Source organism: Mobula hypostoma, chromosome 11 (genome assembly GCF_963921235.1).
Source record: "Mobula hypostoma chromosome 11, sMobHyp1.1, whole genome shotgun sequence".
Lineage (NCBI taxonomy): Eukaryota > Metazoa > Chordata > Chondrichthyes > Myliobatiformes > Myliobatidae > Mobula > Mobula hypostoma.
In genome coordinates, this window is record NC_086107.1 from 36,643,287 (window position 1) to 36,668,676 (window position 25,390).

The window sequence follows — 25,390 nt, forward strand, 5'->3', positions numbered from 1 at the left end:
TCCCTTCCTCTACTGTTCAAATTTGTCATTTTGTCAACAACAATTTAGATTCAACTTATCAGAACCAGGAGCAGATGCATAAAGAGATTGCACTGACACTGGATTAGATGAGGGATCTAAGGATAGGTTAGTGGAACAAGAGGCAAAATACAGATGAGATTTGGAAAAGAGTGCTTTGACTAAGCACTAGCTCTAGAAAAAACAATTCCTGGAGATTTATTATAAGCTGTTGATAATATCTGACACTAATGCATCCATAAAAATATGCAATACTCAGGTTTCCAGTTGATGCAGGCAAAGTGTAAAAATCTTCATTGGTATATGCATTTCTATATAGTGTACTATTTTTCTGTATCCTGGAATGAATATAGAAATAAATTCAGCTAATTTCATTGTTATTTTTGTTTCAGTGCTCGTGTTAATAAAGTTTATCTGAAAGCTGATGTATGAAAGGAGAGCAAAGATAGTCAAGATTTCAAAAATGGAGTTTCTTTGCTGAAGAGGGTAAATCAAGATACCCAGCCAAGTTTTGAAGCAAGGACTGCTTCAGGTTCAAAACAAAAGTGTTCAATAATTCATCTGTGACACTATACACTTTGATCAGCTGTATCCTTGAAGAATTTATATATGCTCATCTGCTGATTTACCCCAAATGAATTATGAGAAGCTGAAGTTTTGAAATGGATTTTTTTAGCTCTTATTTTACTAATAAATAAAATCTATGCAGAATACAAGATTTGGTATTTTTGAAGTTTGGGGTGTAGTCTGTTAGATTCAATGAAAAATACTGTTTTTATTTTATTTCAATGGTTTAATCAAATTCACCAAAAACAATTGCAGCATGAACAAATGAAAATGGATAACCATCAAATCTTTGGGCTCCATGGTATGTATCCACAATATCAGGTGGTTGGGTAGAGATCTAACCTCCCAAAATATAATTCTCCAAGCAATTTTAGATGCAGACTTGTGGTAAAATATCAAAACAGGTTTTAAACAATCATCCAAACTATGTTTAATGGAATGACGACACCTTAGCATCCTTCAGGTTCTTTGCTTAATTATGATGACTCATATTTGAATTTGTAAATATTTTAGCTTTCAAGCAAATGAATATATGGCAATATTCCATTTTCTGCAGACAGAAAAAAGTACCGTAGAACAAATCCACGTAAAGTGCAATATGGAATTTACCTCAAATTAGCTAATTGTTTGACTTGGGCTGCGTTAAACCTCTGCAAGGGCAGAAGACGCAAGATGTACCCTTTCATTCACAGGAAGCACTGTATGACTGTGGGAAAAGAAAATTATACTTTAAAGGCCTGAATCATAGAAAGGATCAACAGTACATGTTGAAATAGTTCACCAGTTAACGCATTATCCAGCAGCGGAAACATCTTTTCACAAGGATTTAGAGTTGCAGCCACTGAATACATTTGTTTTTATCCAGTGAAAATATACCTTCCTGATTCAAATGTACGATTTCTTTCAGATACAAGGTTCAATTTTCCAGAGAAGATATCAAACTCAGACTGTACTTCCACTATCACCAAGATCCAGCAATGGAAATAAAACTACCTCCAAATATTATCCACTGCCATTCAGGCATCTTCTGAGCGAAATGTATAAGAAACCACAATAAAGGTGAAAGCCAAATGCGTAACAAGTCTGGGAATTAGGAAGTTTCCATCTGTCCCAGAAACAGCAAACATCTGACACAACAGGAACAGCAAGCTTGAAGCATGTCAGACAAGAGCTTTAAGAAAACAGTGCATAATTCAGGTGTGCTAAAGCATCATCCTTATCTTTCCATTGTTTGAGAAATTCAATTAAAATTCAGCAAGATTCAAAATACAAAATGGCCTATGTAGTAAAGTCTCCCACCAGTAAAGGCAGTAATCTCAGTAATATCTAAGACTATACCATAAACAACTTCGAAGACGACAATATTTACCACCAGCGCAATTATGATGGAACAAGAAAAGTGAAGTTGTCATCCAAACGGTAGTTTGAAACCAAACCCAATGTTTCTCAAGGCTGGGTCAAAACAGCTATTCGGCACGGAACAGCACAGCCATTTCTTATAACAAGAAATATTTTGTAAGATTGACTACACCAATGTCCATGGTTATTAAGAGTTAACTATTTCTGGATTATCTAAGAGTTATGATTTAAGCTGGTTCTTTCACCAATAAGCACAAGGAAAGGTTACTTCTTGCAAATGATACATGAGCCCTAGTGAAGACAGGTTTTGGTGATCACATACATCTTGTCATTTTGACAACAGTGATCATCGATATTAATTTATTATGGAATTATTTGATTTTCCCCCTTTTTAATAGTGAAAGCTCTCCTTAAAAGTCAGTTGGGGAGGAAATTCGCAGTAGTTATAACAGACCACATATGTCATCTTTGTCCAGCAGAGAGATGGAGAACTTTCTGTGCCAAGATAATCCATGGGGAACAATTTTAATGCCACTAATATGAAGTGGGATTGCTTCAATAGCAGCTTTCAGTAAAACAAACTCATATTTATGCAAAGGATAAGCAATACCACCAACTTATTTATCACTCCTTTCCACTGCACCAACTCCCACCATGAATATACATTTATACATTCAGTATGACTCAACCCAAGCTTCATATTTTCCAAATATATAGAGGATCCAATATTCTAAGGAGGAAACTAATCATCCATGAGTAATTTTGCGCAACTGATGTAACATCTTCAAGAGTAGCAAAAAACCTATTGGGCTGAGATCAGTGTTTGGTGTGGGAAAGTACCAAAGCGGAGTGAAATATCAGCGCGTGTTTAACATCAATGCAAGTATAATAGTGGAGTGAAGTTGTTGTCCAAAGGGCAGTTTGAAACCAAGATGCTGCAAAAGAAGATGATGAACATCAGCTGTGACTTCCCATCACAGAACAAGGGAATGAAAGAGAAATGCACTGGTATATACCTAATACATGATGGACAACCATTAAATGCAAACCTAATGTAAAGTAACACAAACTTAAAAAATGTATTTGCTATAAAAATAATATACTGAATTTATAATCTGCAAACATGACACAGTTGCACAACAACAGAAAAATGAAAGTGCCTTGTAAGTTGACCAAAGGCCATGATTCTAATATTAAATCAGTACAAAATTGAATTTTCACCTTTTCTGCTCATCCACCTAGAGCAGATAATTCAATTATGGATAGTTCATCAGCAGACATGACGCTTTGATATTTAATTTGAAAGAGCACTGTTTAAATACCAACAGGCTTTTTCCAACAGTAGGAAGAGGACAATTATATCTTCACCATTTACTTAGTTATACAGCTTTTGATAAAGACAACAGAGATAGTTTGAGAAATAACTAAGGATCAGTAACTACTAATTAAAGCATGAATTAGCCGTAATCTGCATATATTAGATCTACCTGAAGCTGCTTCCTCATGAGGATATCTTAACAAAATACTAAAATAATTTAAGCAAAACAAGCCAAAATTTTACAATAATTTCCTAAGCTAACTCAAAAAAAATCTTTCAAAATTACCAGTCTGAAAATGCAGTGAACTCAGCCTGAACACAATTAAAAACAACGCTAAAGTGGTTAACAGAAGTGCTGTTGATATTGGTACGATCGATTGATTGTTGATTTAGAGATACAGCACAGAACAGGCTCTTTGGGCCCAATGAGCTAGCCCACCCAGTAGCCCATCTACTTAACTGTAGCCCAATGACATGACAAATTATAAATAACCAATTAACCTACAAACTGGTACGTATTTGGACTGTGGGAGGAAGTTGGGAGAACCCAGTGGAAACCCACACAGGAAGGATGTACAAACTCCTTACAGAGAATGTTGGAACTGAACTCTGAACTCCAAGGCCCCAAGCTGTAATAACGTTGCACTAACTGCTACGCTACTGTGGCGCATAAAACTGACAGCCCAGAATGGAGAATGCAAAATTGATATTATTAATAAAAAGAGCTCCATGGCTAAATAACCATTAAGTTCACTGAGGACATTTTCCATTTTAAGTAACTGTAACACAACTACAGGACAATCATACACCAAACTTAAAACTTTCTTAATCAATAATGTTGATCAAAATGATTTCATTTAGCACACAACAGGGACATCCAACATGCAGAGCAATTTTAGCAGCCTGCAAAGCCACCTCTAATTCTAATTTTTTTTTGTGAAAGATGGCTTTACTTTCAGCTTCAGATATTCCACCTGTTAAGGAATACATTTATTTTTAAAACCCATGGGCTTTTAAATAATCCATCAGACCTGGCTATATAAAAAGCCAGTACTGAAGAATTCAAGTTTCCAAGCTTTTGCTGAAATGTGTTATAGCATGAAAGAAGGTTTACTTCTTGCAACCAGGAAAATAAAAACAAAATGGGTCTTAAGTTGGTGGGGGGGGGGGCGGTAGGGGCTCAGAATTTTTATGTGCACAGCCTCATTAGTATATTATCATTGCAGCCTTGTTACTGGTTTTGATTCTTGTGTCAAGTTGGCAGATCCAAAATGTTGGACATCCCTGTACTGTAATCCTGTTACTTTATTAAACAAATAATTAGCTGAGAACCAAAACTGAAATTTTCATACACAGATTAAAATAAATCAGCTCTACAATACATGCTTGTCAGAAGAGAACACAGATTCCAAAGGACAAGCACCCAAAATCCCAAAGCAGTTTAAAGTAGTAGAAATCCAATATTCCAAATAGAGGATCAATTTATGGACAATAGAAGAGGGAAAGTATAAATAGACCCCAATCTCACCTCAATTTTTCATTTGAAAAGAATTTTATGCTACTAGAAAGATTCATAGCTAATCACCCAAATCAAGCTACATACACCAGAATCAAGCAAAGTATACTTACTTCACCATGTCTTCCTGATCAGCAAATTCCTCATCGTTGAAGCCGAACTGGTCAATAAAATTGGACGTCATTTGTTGCATCTGATAATCAGAAAAGGCCTGGCAAACGCAGGACCAATGATAGGGATATAATCTTGATACTCAATCACATAAAGAAATGCACTTAATTGGGGACCCAAACATTTAAGTAACAGGAGGTTGCAAACAGGTAAGTTATAGAAAATCCCTATAGCTGTAAATGTAGGAAATATAAAGTAACATCAAAAATTGCTAAAATTGCATGTCTTACAAGAGCAGGTTGAGCGAACTTGGCCTTTTCTCCTTGGAGCGACGGAGGCGGATAAGAGGTGACCTAATAGAGGTATATAAGATGACAAGAGGCACTGATTGCGTGGATAGTCAGAGGCTTTTTCCCAGGGCTGAAATGGCTAACACGAGAGGGCACACAGTTTTAAGGTGCTTGGAAGTAGGTGCAGAGGGGATGTTAGGGGTAAGTTTTTTTTTTAAACGCAGAGAGTGGTGAGTGGGATGGGCTGCTGGCGACTATAGTGGAGGCGGATACAATACTGTCTTTTAAGAGGCTCCTGGATAGGTACATGGAGCTTAGAAAAATAGAGGGCTATGGGTAACCTTAGGTAATTTCTAAAGTAAGTGCACGTTTGGCACAGCATTGTCCAAAGGGCCTGTATTGTGCTGTAGGTTTTCTATGTTTCTATCAATTTTCAAACAAAGAAACATGTTCCTCACTTTCCATTTCTCAAGGTAATGTCTCACACAAATCAATGCTGGTAAACAATCCAAGCACTAGTGGCCCCCTACTGACATTTAGGTATATTTTCATCTTTTTCACTTTCCAGAAGCACACACTAAATAGTAGTTCAGAAACAAATAGTTCCCTTCATTTGATTGTGCAATGATGATTCTGGCTTCAGTTCCAGATGAATCTGAAGCTGAAATGAGTATAAAGTCTGCTCTACTGACTCTCATCCCTGTGTGTACCACCCACTTGACCCTTAGCAATGCAAACCTATTACATCCAAAATTAAATAAATCAGGTTGGATTCTCACTGCTGTCTTAAGAGGTCAATTTAGAGATCAAAGGAGAGACGAGATTGTATGATTTAGCACCAAAAATTAGCATGGGGGGGAGAAGAGAAACTAAACATATTTCACATTCACGCTCTTTAGCAGCAACTATAGCTTAGATCTTAAGAATAAACAGCATTTCAAAGAAGAACCTTTTAATCAATTTGTGACTCCAGAGTCTTCAATAACAACAAATCTTGTCATCAATTTCCCACAAGAACAGTGCAAGGATGTTTGAATAAACAAATTTGTTAATTTTGTTCAATTGATGCTCCCTTCAGCTAACAGATTTTAAAACTGCAGAAATCCAAAAGTCCTCAAGAAGGGGTAATATCTTTCCCATATCCATCATGTCCAGCCTTTGCAGTATTTTATTAATTTCAATGACATTCCTCAAAGTCTAAGTCAAAATAAAATTAATATCAGAAGTATGCATGTTACCATATACTATACGACCTTGAGATTAATTTTCTTGTAGGTGTTTACAGGAAAATAGAGATACACAGAAATTATGGAAAACAATACTTAAACAAAGACTGAAAGACAACCAATGTGCAAAAGACAAATTGTGCCAATAAAAAAAAATGCTACCGAGAACACAATTTGTAAAGAGTCTGTAGGCTGTTGAATCAGTTCAGTGTTGTGGTCAGCTGTTACCCATGCCGGTTCAGCAGCCTGATGGTCATAAGGTAATAACTGTTCCTGAATGTGGTGTTGGACTTAAGGCTTCTGTACCTCCTGCCAACGGTAGTAGCAAGAAGAGAGAATGGTGGAGATCCTTGATGTATGCTGCTTTCTTATGGCAGCCCTCTATGTAAATGTGCAAATTGGTGGAAAGGACTTTGCCTGTGATGGACTGGGCTGTATCTACCACTTTCTGTAGACTTCCATTCCTGGACATTGGTATTTTGATGCAATACCACAATCAACCAATTAGGACAGAAGTTTATCAAAGGTTTTGGTGATCTGCCGAATCCATGTAAACTTTAATGGAAAAATAGAGGTGCTGTCATGCTTTCTTTGTGATGGGAATTACATGCTGGTCCCAGAACAGATTCTCTGATATGATAATCCTATGGAATGTAAAGCTACTGACCCTCTCCAACTCTGATCCTCTAATGAGGACTGGTTCATGGACCTCTGGCTTCTTCTACCGGAGGTCAATAAGCAGCTCTTTAGTTTTGCTGATGTTGAGTGAGAAGCTATTTTACTTTTATTATTTATTTAGAGATACAGCACAGTAACAGGCCCAATGAATCTGTGCTGCCCAATTATACTTGTGACCAATCAACCACTAACTGTACATCTTTGGAATGTGGGAGGAAGCCTACATAGTTACAGGGAGAACGTACAAACTCCTTACAAACAAGCAGTGAGAATTGAACCCGGATCCCTGGCTCTGCACTAACTGCTACGCTACTGTGCTGGCTATTGTTGTGGCACCACTCAAGCTCGTCTTCAATCTCTTCCATGTTGATTTGTCACCATCTCTGACTTGGCTAACAACTATGTTGTTGTCAGCAAACTTAAATATGGTATGGGAGCTGTACGCAGCTGCACAATCATAGGTATAGAGTGAGTAAAGCAGGGGCAAAACACAAAGCCTTATGGTGCACCTGTGCTGATAGTGATCATTCTTTGCAATTCTCTGTTCTATTAATCAGAGTCTAATTTATCTCACTCTTGCCTGATTTAAAAGAAATGCCTCCCAAATACCAGAATAGTGACTCTTTGTTACACTCTTTTCTATGGCATTTTTATCACTTTTTTGTATTAGGAGACCAAAGTACCCCAGTAAGACTAATGCACGGTGCTCCAGTCTCACTCAGCCCCACGTAAATGTGGCAAGGCATTATGACCCCAATAGTCACAGCCTGCCAAGCTACAAGGCTTAATTATTCCTATTTTGTTTTCTATCTGTTGACCAATTTTAATCCACGATTATCTCAACTTCTTGGAATCTTAAACACAAGTAGTTCTGCAGATGCTGAAAATCCTGCAAAAAAGAATTTAATAGGCTGGATGACCTTAGTGGGACAGTGATAATCTTTCCAGTGGTTTATGGTGCCAGCCTACACAGCTTTAAACGATTCAACATTTACAGCTACAAGATATTTTTCTAAAACAACCTTTCAAGTTTGAGTTCTGTTTTTTTTAATATCTAGATTAAAAATGTACCAATTGATTGCCAAAACAGGTTTAACTAAATACCTTATAACCTCAAAGTAAATTTAACAACTGCCTTCTATGATATCAAAATGAAAACTCATAAGAGGGCTATCATTCTAATAGTTTATGATTTGCACTTAATGATTGATTTTGTTTAACAAGATAGATTTTAGTTTAACAATACATTTTATTTATCCATGTATTTTCATTTCAGTCACCAAGTATTATACTCCTTTCAACAGACAGGTTATAGTTTTCACTCACTCATTGCAGTTTGAGGATTTCTATTTGATAAGCAAACTGACTGATGATGTATTCTTTTCCTAGAGCCTTAAATAAAAATTAAGTTCAAGTTTAACTGCATTCATCTGACATGCCTGGGACTTTAGTGGATGGGTAGATATTCTAAACAGTAAGATATTATTTCAAACAGTTTTAATTCTTTTTGTAATGTTGCATAATATAATAACGATAACATTTCTGAGGTCAGAAGAGAGCATAAGTATAGGGGTCTTGGTGAGTCAGAAGGGAGCACAGGAATCAGCACCAAGTGAGCAACCATAGGATTTCCATATAGTTGAATAGCAAATAATCAGAATCTTACTATATTGTGATCATACAGACTCTAGATAAATATTAAGCAGTCATGAATCAGTTAAACTCGATTTTTGGCCCCAATTTCAACAACCATTAAATTGAGATGCAAGGGCTGAGTAAACACTGGAAGCTGAAATGAAAATTGGGCAAGTGATGAATTTAACACTTTTTGCTAAACAGTGCATTTATTGCATTGATATTTTAAAAAGTTTATATACTTAGGAGAAGATAAACAGCTGAAGTCAGTTTAAAAGTTATATTATTCATATTCATGCAAACCACCAGTGTTTCACAAGTGAAATAAAATTGTACAACTACTTACTTGCTGTAACCCTGAGTCTGGAGCAAAACATTGTTCTTTAAAATCAACTTCTTCATCACTTGATGAATGTATACTGTGCGCGCTTACCTGAAATTAAATTTACAGAATCAAGTGATTCCATTCTAAGTCATCTGGTTCCACACTACTCAAAATAGATTCCCTATTAGTATCATCAAGTATCTTATTATATCAAATAGTTCTAATGTATTTTACAATTCCTAGCTTCTTTCAGATTTAGTACTTGAAAAACATAATAGCATATATGGCTTTTTTTTTGTTTTACAAACTCTCCATTCTTCAGAAAATATTTTAGTAAACTTAAAACTTTTCAACACAAGCAATTTTACTTCAATTCATGCATTCCTACATATTTCTAAACTATAACCTCACTTTAAAGGAAGTTAAAATTCTGCCTAAAATGTAGAAATTATGAACCCAGTTCTAAGAAAAGATTAACAATTTACTTTGCAGAATAGTTTGAAGACACTAACTTCAAATTTTAAAAATCATGTAAAATATGTAATTAAGATTCTAATTCAAAGTATGGGAATATTTGATTAAAAAAATTTTGAGCATAATTAAATAGTCCATGTAGATTCATTTATGAGGACCAAGTTGGCAGCTGTAATTCTAATACACATTTATAAATTGATAAAATACAACCCTTTGCTTTAGTCTGTCTCATTGCAAATCATACTGCTTACAACCTTGCAATATTAACAAGTTAAAATTTAATATTCAAGTTAATACTTGAATATTAACAAATAATAAATTCAAATTTTAACTTCAAATCTTCATTACTCCCACCTATGAAACAATGCACATTGAAGAGAATAGCCAAATTAATTTCAAATTTTTCCAAAACTTACCAAATCTACAGTATTTTTCTTATTGGTTTCTGCTAATGAACCAGTGGTAAATGTCTCCCATCTTTCCCTGTAGTCTTCATCAAGATCTGAAAACACAAGTTTGAGACACGATAAAACATTCAAAAGGTGTGAACCCTCACTCCCCAGCCTTTTCCATTTCTAAGCAGGTTTTTTTAAAATTCAGTGAGCTGCAACAGATCTGCGGAAATATTATTTTGCTTGCCTAATTATCCAGTAAATCTCTTCAAATGGGGGTCAAAAAATGAGATGCCCTTGGACAGGATACTATTTTTTTTAATTCAGTCATAAATGCCTTCAAACAACACAAATAAAAGTTGCTGGTGAACACAGCAGGCCTGGCAGCATCTCTAGGAAGAGGTACAGTCGACGTTTCGGGCCGAGACCCTTCATCAGGACTAACTGAAAGAAGAGCTAGTAACAGATTTGAAAGTGGGAGGGGGAGGAGGAGATCCAAAATGATAGGAGAAGACAGGAGGGGGAGGGGTGGAGCCAAGAGCTGGACAGGTGATTGGCAAAGGGGATATGAGAGGATCATGGGACAGGAGGTTCGGGGAGAAAGAAAGGGAGGGGGGGGAAGCCCAGAGGATGGGCGAGGAGTATAGTGAGAGGTAGAGAGGGAGAAAAAGGAGAGAGAGAAAAAGAATATGAATATATACACACACACACACACACACACACACACACGATAATAAATAAATAACGGATGGGGTACGAGGGGGAGGGGGAGGTGGGGCATTAATGGAAGTTAGAGAAGTCAATGTTCATGCCATCAGGTTGGAGGCTACCCAGTAAATGCCTTCACCTATCTTATCATTGAGCAACAATCCCCAAGTAGAGGGCTACCTTTTTAATAAGGGTCGCAGTCAAGATTAAAAAGGCAAAACTTCTCAGCAGTTTTTTTGGAGTTGGGGCCACAATCAATCGCTGAACAGGATTCATTAGAAAGGGCAAATAAAAATAATGCAAGTACAAGCAGAGCGGCCATTGTGGTGAGTGGGCTAGTGTTTGGAGTGGTTTTGGCTCATTAGGCTTGAAATAGGTAGGTATATTGTAAGTTTCTCTTTTTATTCTTAATTCTTTAAGTTTTGTGTGAGAGAGAGAGATGTGGGAATACAGGGAACCTTCAGTCTCCCGGATAACAACATCTGCACCAGACGCACCGAACTGTAGCTCCTCAGAGAACGTATTAAGCAAATGGAGCTGTAGCTTGATGATCATACGGGACAATGAGAAGATGACAGATAGGAGCTATGGAGATGTAGTCACCCTGAGGTTGCAGAAAGCAGGAAACTGGGTAATTGTCAGAAGGAAGGGAAATAGACGGCCAGTGCAGAGTATCCCTGTGGCCGTTCCTCTCAGTTAAGTATACCACTTCGGATACTATTGAAGGGGATGCCCTGCTAGGAAAGTGCTGTCTGGTTCTGTGGCTCAGAAGAGAAGAGGGGTGAAGAGGACTGCAGTGGTGATAGTCAGAGGAACAGAGACGAGATTCTGCACTAGACACACCCAGATGTCATGTTGCCTCCCAGGTGCCAGCGTCAGGTATGTCTTGAATTGAGTCCATGGCATTCTCAATGGGAGGGTGAGTAGCCAAATGTTATTATACATATTGGCACAAATGACATGGGTAGGAAAAGTGAAGAGGTCCTGAAGAAAGATTTTAGGGATCCAGGCAGAAGCTGAAACAGCACCTCCAGGGTGGTCACCTCTGGATTGCTGCCCATGCTATGCACCAGTGAGAGTAAGAATAGCATGATTTGGCAGATGATTGCATGCCTGAGGGTTCAGACATATGGATCATTGTGATCTCTTCTGGGGAAACTATGACCAGTACAAAAGGGAGGGGTTATACCTGAACCCAAGGGGGACCACTATAGTTGCAGCAGGTTTGCTAGAGCTGTTTGGGAGGGTTTAAATTAATTTGGCAGGGGTGGATACCAGAGTGATAGTGCTGAGGATGAGATAGTTGGTTTACAGAACAGAGGCAGCGTGTAGTGAGACTCTGAGCAAGGAATCAGAATTAGAATCAGGTTTATTATCACCAGTATGTGACGTGAAATTTGTTGATTTAGCAGCAGCAGTTCAATGCAATACATAATCTAGCAGAATTTTAAAAAGCAATAAATAAAACATAATAAACAAGTAAATCAATTACATATATTGAATAGATTTTTAAAAATATGCAAAAACAGAAATACTGTATATTAAAACAATTGAGGTAGTGTCCAAAGCTTCAATGTCCATTTAGGAATCAGATGGCAGAGGGGAAGAAGCTGTTCCTGAAACGCTCAGTGTGTGCCTTCAGGCTTCTGTATCTCCTACCTGATGGTAACAGTGAGAAAAGGGCATGCCCTGGGTGCTGGAGGTCCTTAATAATGGACGCTGCCCTTCTGAGACATCGCTACCTAGAGATATCCTGGGTACTTTGTAGGCTAGTACCCCAGATGGAGCCGACTAACTTTACAACCCTCTGCAGCTTCTTTCGGTCATGTGCAGTCACCCCTCCATACCAGACAGTGATGCAGCCTGTCAGAATGCTCTCCACAGTACAAGTGTAGAAGTTTTTGAGTGTATTTGTTGACATGCTGAATCTCTTCAAACTCCTAATAAAGTAGCTGCTGTCTTGCCTTCTTTATAACTACATCAGTATGTTGGGACTCAGAGATCTTGATACCCAGGAACCTGAAGCTGCTCACTCTCTCCACTTCTGATCCTCTGAGGATTGGTGTATGCTCTTTGTCTTACCCTTCCCTAAGTCCACAATCAGCTCTTTCATCTTACTGACGTTGAGTCCATGTTGTTGCTGCGACACCAAACCACTAGTTGGCATATCTCACTCCTGTATGCCCTCGTCACCACCTGAGATTCTACCAACAATGGCTGTATCGTCAGCAAAGTTGTAGATGGTATTTGAGCTATACCTAGCCATGTGTAAACAGAGAGTAGAGCAGTGGGCTAAGCACACACCCCTGAGGTGCGCCAGTGTTGATCGTCAGCAAGGAAGATATGTTTCACCAATCCACACAGACTGTGGTCTTCCGGTTATGAAGTCGAAGATCCAATTGCAGAGGAAGGTACAGAGGCCCAGGTTCTGCAACATCTCAGTCATAGTTGTGGGAATGATGATATTAAATGCTGAGCTATAGTCGATGAACAACATCCTGATGTAGGTGTTTGTACTGTCCAGGTGGTCTAAAGCCTTGTGGAGAGCCATTGAGATTACGTCTGCCGTTGACCTATTGTGGCAATAGGCAAATTGCAATGGGTCCAGGTCCTTACTGAGGCAGGAGAGGCTATTGATAGTGCAAAAATGCAGTCAATAGGATGAGTTCCAATGAGTTACAGACAAAATTGAAGAAGGGTGAATATAGGACTGAAGGTGTTATGTTTGAATGCGTGCCGATTATGGAGTAAGGTAGATGAAACTGTAGCACAGTTACAGATTTGCATGTATGTATCATGGCTGAAAGAAGGCTATAGCTGGGAGCTTAATGTCCAAGGATACACACTGTATCAAAAGGACAGGCAGTTAGGCAGAGGGGGTGGCGTGGCTCTTGGTGAAAATCACTAGAAAGAGGTGACACAGGGTCGGAAGGTGTTGAATCGCTGTGGGTAGAGTTAAGGAACTGCAAGGGTAAAAAGACCCTGATGGGAGTTATATACAGACCCTCAAACAGTAATAACGATGTGGTCTACAAATTACAATGGGAGATACAAAAGGCATGCAAAAAGGACAATGTTACAATAGTCATGGGGGAATTGCAATATGCGGGTAGATTGGGAAAATCAGGTTGGTACTGGATCCCAAGAGGGGAAATTTCTAGAATGCCTTCAAGATGGCTTTTTAGAGCAGCTCATGGTCGAACCCACAAGGGGTTCAGCAACTCCGAATTGGATGTTGTCCAATGAACCAGAATTTATTAGAGAGCTAAAGGTAAAGGAACCCTTGGGGTCAGTGATCATACTATGTCACAATTCACCCTGCAATTTGAGAAGGAGAAGCTAAAGTCAGATATATCAGTATTAGGGTGGACGAAAGGGAGTTACAGAGGCATGAGAGAGGAGCTGGCCAAAGTAGATTGGAAGGGCACGCTGACAGGGATGATGGCACAACAGCAATGGCTGCAATTTCTGGGAGCAATTCCAAAGGCACAGGATATATACATCCCAAAAAGAGGAAAAAGTATTCTAAAGGCAGGATGGTACAACTATGACCGACAAGAGAAGTGGCAGATGGAGTTCAACTCAGACAAGTGTGAGGTGATTCATTTTGGTAGGTCAAATATGATGGCAGAATATAGTATTAATGGTAAGACTCTTGGTAGCATGGAGGATCAGAGGGATCTTGGGGTCCGAGTCCATAGGACGCTCAAAGCTGCTACGTAGGTTGACTCTGTGGTTAAGAAAGCATAAGGTGTGCTGGCCTTCATCAATCGTGGGATTGAGTTTAAGAGCTGAGAGGTAATGTTGCAGCTATATAGGACCCTGGTCAGACCCCACATGGAGTACTGTGCTCAATTCTGGTCGCCTCACTTTCGGAAAGACGTGGAAACCATAGAAAGGGTGCAGAGGAGATTTACAAGGACGTTGCCTGGATTGGGGAGCATGCCTTATGAGAATAAGTTGAGTGAACTCGGCCTTTTATCCTTGGAACAACGGAGGACGAGAGGTGACTTGATAGAGGTGTACAAGATAATGAGAGGCATTGATCATGTGGATAGTCAGAGGCTTTTCCCCAGGGCTGAAATGGCTAGCATGAGAAGGCATAGTTTTAAGATGCTTGAATACTGTTGGCGGGGACAACCTACCAGGTGTGAGCCATGGTGGCAGGGCCTCCGGCACTGAGTCTGACCCGGTGGTGCAGAAGGGTGAGACGGAGAAGAGGAGAGCTGTCGTCATTGGAGATTCTATAGTCAGGGGAGCAGACAGGAGATTTTGTGGACGTGAGAAGGACACCCGCATGGTTTGTTGCCTCCCAGGTGCCAGGGTCCGGGATATCTCTGACCAGGTGCACGACATCCTGGTACGAGAGGGAAAGCAACTAGAAGTCGTGATACATGTTGGGACCAAAGACATAGGCAGGAAGAGGAAAGGGGTCCTGAAGTGTGAGTTTCGGGAACTAGGCAGGAGGCTGAAGAACAGGACCTCAAGGGTGGCGTTCTCAGGATTGCTGCCAGTGCTATGTGACAGTGATGGTAAGAATCAGAGGAGATGGCAGTTGAATGTGTGGCTGAGGAGTTGGTGCAGGGAGCAGGGTTTTAGATTTTTGGATCATTGGGATCTCTTCTGGGGAAGGTGGGACCTGTACAGATTGGATGGGTTGCACCTGAACTCGAGGGGGAGCAATATCCTTGCAGATAGGTTTGCTAGCATGGTTCGGGAGGGTTTAAACTAATTTGCAAGGGGGATGGGACCCAGAGCGATAGAGCAGTGAAAGAAGTGCATGGAGTAAAGCCAGATTTAACATACAGACAGGCTTTGAGGAAAGAGAAGCAGAATAAACGGTGTAAAGACAGTAAGGTAGAAGGGCTGAAATGTGTGTACCTCAATACAAGAAGCATCAGGAACAAAGGTGATGAACTGAGAGCTTGGATACATACATGGAATTATGTAGTGGCCATTACAGAGACTCGGCTGGCACCAGGACAGGACTGGATTCTCAATATTCCTGGATTTCAGTGCTTTCAAAGGGATAGAGAGGGTGGAAAAAGGGGAGGAGGGGTGGCATTACTGGTCAGGGATACTATTACAGCTACAGAAAGGGTGGGTAATGTAGCAGGATCCTCTTTTGAGTCAGTATGGGTGGAAGTCAGGAACAGGAAGGGAGCAGTTACTCTATTGGGAGTATTCTATAGGCCCCTTGGTAGTAGCAGACATACAGAGGAGCAGATTGGGAGGCAGATTTTGGAAAGGTGCAAAAATGTCAGGGTTGTTATCATGGGTGACTTTAACTTCCCCAATATTGATTGGCGCCTGATTAGTTCCAAGGGTTTAGATGGGGCAGAATTTGTTAAGTGTGTCCAGGATGGATTCCTGTCACAGTATGTGGACAGACCGACTAGGGGGAATGCCATATTAGATCTAGTACTAGGTAATGAACCGGGTCAGGTCACAGATCTCTCAGTGGGTGAGCAACTGGGGGACAGTGACCACCGCTCCCTGGTCTTTAGCATTATCATGGAAAAGGACAGAATCAGAGAGGACAGGAAAATTTTTAATTGGGGAAAGGCAAATTATGAGGCTATAAGGCTAGAACTTGCGGATGTGAAGAATTGGGATGATGTTTTTGCAGGGAAATGTACTATGGACATGTGGTCAATGTTTAGAGATCTCTTGCAGGATGTTAGGGATAAATTTGTCCCGGTGAGGAAGATAAAGAATGGTAGGGTGAAGGAACCATGGGTGACTAAGTGAGGTGGAAAATCTAGTCAGGTGGAAGAAAGCAGCATACATGAGGTTTAGGAAGCAAGGATCAGATGGGTCTATTGAGGAATATAGGGAAGCAAGAAAGGAGCTCAAGAAGGGGCTGAGAAGAGCAAGAAGGGGGCATGAGAAGGTCTTGGCAAGTAGGGTAAAGGAAAACCCCAAGGCATTCTTCAATTATGTGAGGAAAAAAAGGATGACAAGAGTGAAGGTAGGACCGATTAGAGATAAAGGTGGGAAGATGTGGCTGGAGGCTGTGGAAGTGAGCGAGGTCCTCAATGAATACCTCTCTTTGGTATTCACCAATGAGAGGGAACTTGATGATGGTGAGGACAATACGAGTGAGGTTGATGTTCTGGAGCATGTTGATATCAAGGGAGAGGTGGTGTTGGGAGTTGTTAAAATACATTAAGACGGGTAAGTCCCCGGGGCCTGACGGAATATTCCCCAGGCGGCTCCACGAGGCGAGGGAAGAGATTGCTGAACCTCTGGCTAGGATCCTTATGTCCTCGTTGTCCACGGGAATGGTACCGGAGGGTTGGAGGGAGGGGAATGTTGTCCCCTTGTTCAAAAAAGGTAGTAGGGATAGTCCGGGTAATTAGAGACCAGTGAGCCTTACGTCTGTGGTGGGAAAGCTGTTGGAAAAGATTCTTAGAGATAGGATCTCTGGGCATTTAGAGAATCATGGTCTGATCAGGGACAGTCAGCATGGCTTTGTGAAGGGCAGATCGTGTCTAACAAGCCTGATAGAGTTCTTTGAGGAGGTGACCAGGTATATAGATGAGAGTAATGCAGTGGATGTGATCTATATGGATTTTAGTAAGGCATTTGACAAAGTTCCACACGGTAGGCTTATTCAGAAAGTCAGGAGGCATGGGTTCCAGGGAAATTTGGCCAGGTGGATTCAGAATTGGCTTGCCTGCAGAAGGCAGAGGGTGGTGGTGGAGGGAGTACATTCAGATTGGAGGATTGTGACTAGTGGTGCTCCACAAGGATCTGTTCTGGGACCTCTACTTTTTGTGACTCTTATTAACGACCTGGATGTGGGGGTAGAAGGGTGGGTTGGCAAGTTTGCAGATGATACAAAGGTTGGTGGTATTGTAGTGTAGAGGATTGTCAAAGATTGCAGAGAGACATTGACAGGATGCAGAAGTGGGCTGAGAAGTGGCAGATGGAGTTCAACCCGGAGAAGTGTGAGGTGGTACACTTTGGAAGGACAAACATCAAGGCAGAGTACAAAGTAAATGGCAGGATACTTGGTAGTGTGGAGGAGCAGAGGGATCTTGGGGTACATGTCCACAGATCCCTGAAGGCTGCCTCACAGGTGGATAGGGTAGTTAAGAAAGCTTATGGGGTGTTAGCTTTCATAAGTTGAGGGATAGAGTTTAAGAGTCGCGATGTAATGATGCAGCTCTATAAAACTCTGGTTAAGCCACACTTGAAGTACTGTGTCCAGTTCTGGTTGCCTCACTATACGAAGGATGTGGAAGCTCTGGCAAGAATACAGAGGAGATTTACCAGGATGCTGCCTGGTTTAGAGAGTATGCATTATGATCAGAGATTAAAGGAGCTAGGGCTTTACTCTTTGGAGAGAAGGAGGATGAGAGGAGACATGATAGAAGTGTACAAGATAATAAGAGGAATAGATAGAGTGGATAGCCAGCGCCTCTTCCCCAGGGCACCACTGCTCAATACAAGAGGACATGGCTTTAAGATAAGGGGTGGGAAGTTCAATAGACAATAGGCACAGGAGTAGGCCATTCAGCCCTTCGAGCCAGCACCATCATTCACTGTGCTCATGGCTGATCATCCACAATCAGTATCCCATTTCTGCCTTATCCCCAGAACCTTTGATTCTGCTATCTTTAAGAGCTCTATCCATCTCTTTCTTGAAAGCATCCAAAGACTTGGCCTCCACAGCCTTCTGGGGCAGAGCATTCCATATATCCACCACTCTCTGGGTGAAAAAGTCTTTCCTCAACTCCGTTCTAAATGGCCTACCCCTTAACTGTGGCCTCTGGTTCTGGCTACTCTTTGTCTGGCTACTCTTTGTTTCTTGTCAGCCAGCCAATTTTCAATCCATGTCAGTACTCTGCCCCCAATACCATGTGCCCTAATTTTGTCCACAAATCTCCTATGTGGGACTTTATCAAAGGCTTTCTGAAAGTCCAGGTATAGGGGGATATTAGAGGAAGGTTTTTTACTCAGAGAGCGGTTGGTGCGTGGAATGCACTGCCTGAGTCCGTGGTGGAGGCAGATACACTAGTGAAGTTTAAGAGACTACTAGACAGGTATATGGAGGAATTTAAGGTGGGGGCTTATATGGGAGGCAGGGCTTGAGGGTTGGCACAACATTGTGGGCCAAAGGGCCTGTACTGTGCTGTACTATTCTATGTTCTTCTATGTTCTATGATGTAGGGACAGAGATGTCAGGGGTAAGTTTTTTTTTACACAGAGAGTGGTGAGAGCATGGAATGGGCTGCCGACGGCAGTGGTGGAGGTGGAAGTAATAGGGTCTTTTAAGAGACTCCTGGATGGCTACATGGAGCTTAGAAAAATAGAGGGCTGTGGGTAAAGCCTTGGTAGTTCTAAGGTAGGTACATGTTCAGCACAGCTTTGTGGGCCGAAGGGCCTGTATTGTGCTGTATGTTTTCTATGTTTCTATGTTTCAAAGCCAACATAAAAGCCAAAGAGAGGGCATATAATAGAGCAAAGATTAGTGGGAAATTAGAGGATTGAGAAGTCAAAAGGAATGAAACAATGGAATACGAAGGTAAGCTACCTAATAATATTAAAGAGGATACCAACAGTTTCTTCAGATACATGAAGTGTAAAAGAAAGGCGAGAATAGATATTGGCCCACTGGAAAGTTGTGCTAGCTCTTCCTTCAGTTAGTCCTGACGAAGGGTCTCGGCCCGAAACGTCAACTGTACCTCTTCCTAGAGATGCTGCCTGGCCTGCTGCGTTCACCAGCAACTTTGATGTGTGTTGCTTGAATTTCCAGCATCTGCGGAATTCCTCGTGTTTAAGTATTCTGCATTAATCTTCACTGTGGAAGACACTGGCAGTATGCCAGTAGTTTGAGAGTGTCAGGGGTCAGAATTACGTGAAGTTACCATTACTAGGGAGAAGGTTCTTTGGAAACTGCAAGATCTGAAGGTAAGTTAAATCGCCTGGACCAGATGGCGTATACCCCAGGTTTCTGAAAGAGGTGGCTGAAGAGATTGTGGGGGCATTAGTAATGATCTTTCAATTGATCCTAGCATGGTTCTGAAAAAATGAAAAATTGCAAATGTCACTCCACTCTTCAAGAAGAGAGGCAGGAGTAACGAAATTTTAGGCCAGTTAGTCTGACAACAGTGGTTGGAAAGATGTTGGAGTCGATTGTTGTGCTTTCGGGGCACTTGGAGGCACATGATAAAATACGTCTTGAGTCAGCATGGTTATCTTGAAGGGAAAATCTTGCCTGACAAATCTGTTGGAATTTTTTGAAGAAATAACAAGCAGGGTGAACAAAGGAGAATCAGTGGATGTCGTACACTTTTATTTTCAGAAGATCTTTGACACTGTTAGCAAGTAAGAGCCTATGGTATTACAGGAAAGATACTAGCATGGATAAATCATTGGCAGATTGGCAGGAGGCAAAGAGTGGGAATACAGGGAGCCTTTTCTGGTCAGCTGCTAGCGACTAGTGGTGTTCCACAGGGGTCTGTCTTGTGACCACTTCTTTTTATGTTATACGTCAATGACTTGGGTAACAGAATTGATGGCTTTGTGGCTAAATTTGTGGAGGGGCAGGTAGTTTTGGGGAAGTAGAGAGGCTACAGATGGACTTAAGACAGATTATGAGAATGGGCAAAGAAGTGGCAGATGGAATACGGTGTTGGGAAGTGTACCGTCATGCACTTTGGTAGAAGTAGTAAAAGAGTAAACTATTTTCTAAATGGAGAGAAAATTCAAAAATACGAGGTGCAAAGAGACTTTGGAGTCCTCAGGCAGGATTCCCTACAGGTAAATTTGCAGGTTGAGTCAGTGGCGAGGAAGGCAAATGCAACGTTACCATTCATTCCAAAGGACCAGAATATAAAAGCACTGATGAGGACTCACTTGGCGTATCGTGAGCAGTCTTGGGCTCCTTATCTAAGAATGTGCTGACATTGGAAAGGGTTCAGAGGAGGCCTTGATAGAGTGGATGTGGAGAGAATGTTTCCTGTGATGGGGGAGTGCAAGACCAGAGGACACAGCCTCAGAATAGTAGGACATCCTTTTAGAATGAAGATGAGGAGGAATTTCTTTAGCCAGAGAGTGGTGAATCTGTGGAATTCTTTGCCAGAGGCAGCTGTGGAGGCCAAGTCATTGGGCATATTTAAAGGCAGAGGTTGACAGATTCTTGCTTAGTCAAGCATGAAATGATACAGGAAAGAAGCAGGAGGTTGGGGCTGAGAGGGAAAATGAATCAGTATAATGAAGTGGTGGAGCAGACTCGATGGGCCAAGTGACCTAATTCTTCATCTATATTTTATGGTCTTATGGGCAGTCTGATTCATCTAGTAAAATACAAGGAGGAAAAAATACATGGCAACACACACACAAAATTTCTATGGAAATGAGTAAATAGTAAATATTTTGGGTCAAGACCATTCTTCAGGACAGGCAACATTTTCAATATGTTAAACTATACTTTGCTACTCGTTTATAAACTTTTATTTGTGGTATTTTTCATTTAACTGTATATACTTGGTTCTCAAACACATTTAAATTATTAAAAAATTCAGTAATTCAATGAAGTATAGTAATAAAGCTACATAACATAGCGCTGCAGAGCAGTGGACCCAGCCCAATACAAAGACACGTCCTCCCTACTATACAAGAGGTGCTATCTCAAGAAGGCAACATCTATCAAAGATGCCCATGATCTGGGCCATGCCATCTTTTCACAGCTACCACTGAGTAGAAAGTATAGAAGCTTGAAAACCACATTACTAGATTTGAGAACAGTTACCTCTCTGCAACTATTCAGCTCTTGAACCAACCAGCAAAGCCTACAGCAGTTTAGCAACTTTGCACAAATATTGACTTATTTTGTTCCAATTCTGTTTTCTTACAAAAAATGGTTTAAGAAACACTGTTTGATTTAATTTTATTTAGTGATACAGTGTGGAGTAGGCCCTTCCAGCCTTTTGAGCCACACTGCCCCAGTAACCGCCGACAAACCCAATTAATCCTAACCTAATCACAATGACCAACTAACCTACTTGATAAGTCTTTGGACTGTGGGGGGAAATCAGAGCACCCAGGAAAAACCCAAGCATTCTACAGGGAGGAGGTACAGACTGCTTACAGTTGGCATGAGAATTGAACTCCAGAATGCTGAATTGTAATAGGTTTCCTTGATGAATGCCGTTTAAACACTGTCGCCACTTTATTAGTTATCTCCTGTACCTAATGAAGTGGCTAATGAGCATATGTTTGTGGTCTTCTGCTGCTGTAGCCCATCCACTTCAAGGTTCAACATGTTTTGCATTCAGAGATGTTCTTCTGCACACTACTGTTGTAACGTGGCTATTTGAATTACTGTCACCTTCCTGTCAGCTTGAACCAGTCTGGTCATTCTTCTCAGATCTCTCTCATTAACAAGGGATTTTCACCCATAGAACTGCCACTCACTGGATGATTTTTTTTGTTTTTCACACCATTCTCTGTAAACTCCATGAGACCAGAGAATTCTGATTCTAATTCTGTTGTGAGTAAAAATCTAAGGAGACCAGCAGTTTCTGAGACATTTCAAACCATCCCGTCTGGTACCAACAATCATTCCATGATCAAAAATCACTTACAGTGGTGGTAGAAAGCTTGTGAATCCTGTAGAATTCTCTCTATTTCTGTGTAAATATAACCTAAAGTATGATCAGATCTTCATGCATGTCCTAAAACTAGATAACGAGAACCCAATTAAATAAATAACACAAAAAACATTATACTTGTTCATTTACTTATTGAGAAAAATGATCCAATATTACATGTATTTGTTGGAAAAAGTACGTGAACCTCAGGGGTAATGCCTTCTACAAAAGTGATTTGGAGTTAAGTGTTCCAATCAATGAGAAGAGATTGGTCATGTGGGTTGTAGAAGTGCCCTGCCCTAGAAAAAAGGATACACAAAGTCAGGTTATTGACAGAGTCTGCTCTTCTCAAAAAAGATCTGTTTATGTTTACCAAGCCTTGATCAAAACAATTTTCAGAGGACCTTAGAAGAATTGTAGAGATGCACGAAGCTGGAAAAAGCTACAAAAGTATTTCTAAAGACCTGAGTGGTCATCAGTCCACAATAAGAGAAATTGTCTACAAATGGAGGAAATTTAGTACAGTAGCTACTCTCCTTAGGAGTGGGCATCCTGCAAAGATCACTCCAAGAACACAATGTGCAATGCTGCAGGTGGTGAAAAAGAACCCTAGGATAACGGCAAAAGACCTGCAGAAATCTGTAGAACTTGCTAAGTCTCCATTCATGTGTCCACTATAAGAAAAACACTGAACTAGAATGGTGATCGTGGAAGGACATCACAGAGGAAACCACTGCTCTCCACAAAAAAACATTTTTGCAAGTCTCAGGTTTGCAAAAAACCACCTGGATATTTTACAACGCTTCTGGGACAATGTTCTGTGGACAGATAAGACAAAAGTTGAACTTTTTGGCAGAAATGCACATTGCTATGTTTGGGGTGAAAACAGCACCGCACACAACACCAAAACTTCATCCTAGCTGTGAAGTATGGTGGAAGGAGCATCATGGTTTGGAGTTGCTTTGCTGCCTCAGGACCTGGACAACTTGCGATCGTTGAGGGAACAATGAATTCAAAATTCTACCAAGATGTTTTACAGGAGAATGCCAGGTAGCAGTTCATCACCTGAAGCTTAATAAAAGTTGGATTATGCAACAAGACAATGATCCAAAAGACAGAGTAAATCAACAACAGAATGGTTTAAAAAGAAAATTTGTGCTTTGGAATGGCTGAGTCAAAGCCCTGACCTTAATCCTACAGAAATGTTGTGGAAAGACCTGAAACAAGCAATTCATGCAAGGAAGCCCACCAATATACCAGAGTTGAAGCAGTTTTGTAAGGAGGAATGGCCTAAAACTCCTCCAAGCCGATGTGTAGGACTGATCAACAGTTACTGGAAATGTTTTGTTGAAGTTATTCCTGTACAAGTGGGTCACACCAATTACTGAAAGCAAAGGTTCACATACTTTTTCCAACAAATACATGTAATATTTAATCATTTTTCTCAATAAATGAATAAGTATAATGTTTATTGTGTTATTTATTTAATTGGGTTCTCTAGTTTTGGGACTTGCATGAAGATCTGACCACACTGTATGTAGGTCATATTTATGCAGAAATAGAGAAAATTCTACACGATTCACAAACTTTCTAGCACCATTATCGGTCACATTTATTACTATTCTGATGTTTGGCCTGAATAACAGGTGAAACTCTTGACCACGTCTGCATGGTTTTATGCACTGAGTTGCTGCTACATGATATGCTGATTTGATATTTGCATTAATCAACAGACTATAGGTACACCAAATAAAGTGGCCACTAAAGTAAGTTTTCCATTGTACTTGTGCATATGACAATAAACTCCACTTTGAATAAACTTGACTTTAAGGTATATATGGTAGCCACTTTTTCCTCCAGTAACTTTAAGCAGGTTCATTCAGAGCTGAGCCAAGGCAGCAGAAACAAAAAGCTAAAGGTCATTGGTTATTAAATGACCAATGTCTGTTTCAAATTGTTCACCAATAGAAAACAAAAGGACAGTATCTCACCTAAGCACATGGGAGATAATTGCATGTCTCTCTTGCCAAATGAACATTCAAATTTAAACTGCCATTTAATTTTTTTCTAAACTGTCAACAAAAAATGCACTCTAAATAAAATAGTTCAGAATGACTAAATGTTGTCCTGAAGCATTTTCACAAAATATACAAATGGATAATACCTTTTAGCAGCTGATTTATTAATGCACTGTTTGGCCCCTTCTCAGCATTGTGTACAACAGCATTGGCTATCCGTGTTAAATGTCCCATGTACCCTTTCCGTCTTCCACCTTCTGATCTGAAAAACAACAAACTATATTCAAACACTAGATGAAGTTCTTCCTGTCAATCCAAATAAAAAGAGAGAGGGCTGCGAAAGGGAAGCCAAAATTAAATGCTCTCAGCTTAAAAGGCCTACAGATATTACAAATGTCTAGCATATGTGTTGGGAAGTTAGCAGGCTAAAGCCCCTATTTGATTCCTCATTTAATTGTTAAAACGATAATCTACTGTGCAAGATGTTACTAATACAGCAAAACCAGACTATAATAATGAAATAGTTATCTGACAATTTCTTTCTTCTGCAGAACAAAGGGATGTAAAGGTTATCTTACAAGGAGTGTTAGAGCAGGTTGCACTACACTCTGGAATTCGGAAAACAGAGAAGAGGTCTTACGATTCTGATGGCAACCTGCTGGGAAGATAGACACTGACAGGAGATTTCTTGAGGTGGAAATTTAAAACTACAAGGCATATAACTTCAGAATAAGGGGTCAATTGTTTATGAAGAAGATGTCTCAGAAGGCTGTGACTTGTAGAATTCTCTAACGCCACAGATGTTGATGGCAAGTCTTCAAATGCACATACATTTTTGAATTAAGTTAACGGTTATGGGTGTGATGACACAACCAAGTAGTTGGCCCAATATCAGATCAATCATGATTGTATTTATAGATAGAGAAGAGTCAAAGGCCATATGGCCTATTCTTACTTCTTGTATTCAGATTTCCAAACATTCACAGTTAGAAACAATCTGAGTTTCAAAAATCTCCACAGCTCTCTAGGATAGAGAATTTTACAGACAACTTAAAACGTCACAAAGCAGTCTAAAGTAAAGAAGCTAAACAGTGATTAATAATTATCAATTAACTTGCGTGTAACCATGCCTGGATTAACTGTTAACAGATT

The 25,390-nt window shown here is 40.2% G+C and overlaps 1 protein-coding gene across 5 annotated transcripts in view; it reads right to left on the minus strand.

Moving 5' to 3' along the window:
• The window catches only part of LOC134353651 (serine/threonine-protein phosphatase 6 regulatory subunit 3-like), a 150,954-nt gene that overhangs the window by 36,724 nt on the left and 88,840 nt on the right, over window positions 1-25,390 (minus strand). For 3 of the 5 annotated variants that reach the window (XM_063061819.1, XM_063061820.1, XM_063061821.1), the window contains exons 12-15: window positions 24,385-24,500; window positions 9,934-10,019; window positions 9,065-9,151; window positions 4,892-4,989 (exon numbers count right to left, since the gene is read on the minus strand). In XM_063061819.1, coding sequence (XP_062917889.1) covers window positions 4,892-4,989; window positions 9,065-9,151; window positions 9,934-10,019; window positions 24,385-24,500 — 387 coding nt within the window. The remainder of the gene's footprint in view (window positions 1-4,891; window positions 4,990-9,064; window positions 9,152-9,933; window positions 10,020-24,384; window positions 24,501-25,390) is intronic. The other 2 variants (XM_063061823.1, XM_063061824.1) reach the window with 1 other exon arrangement.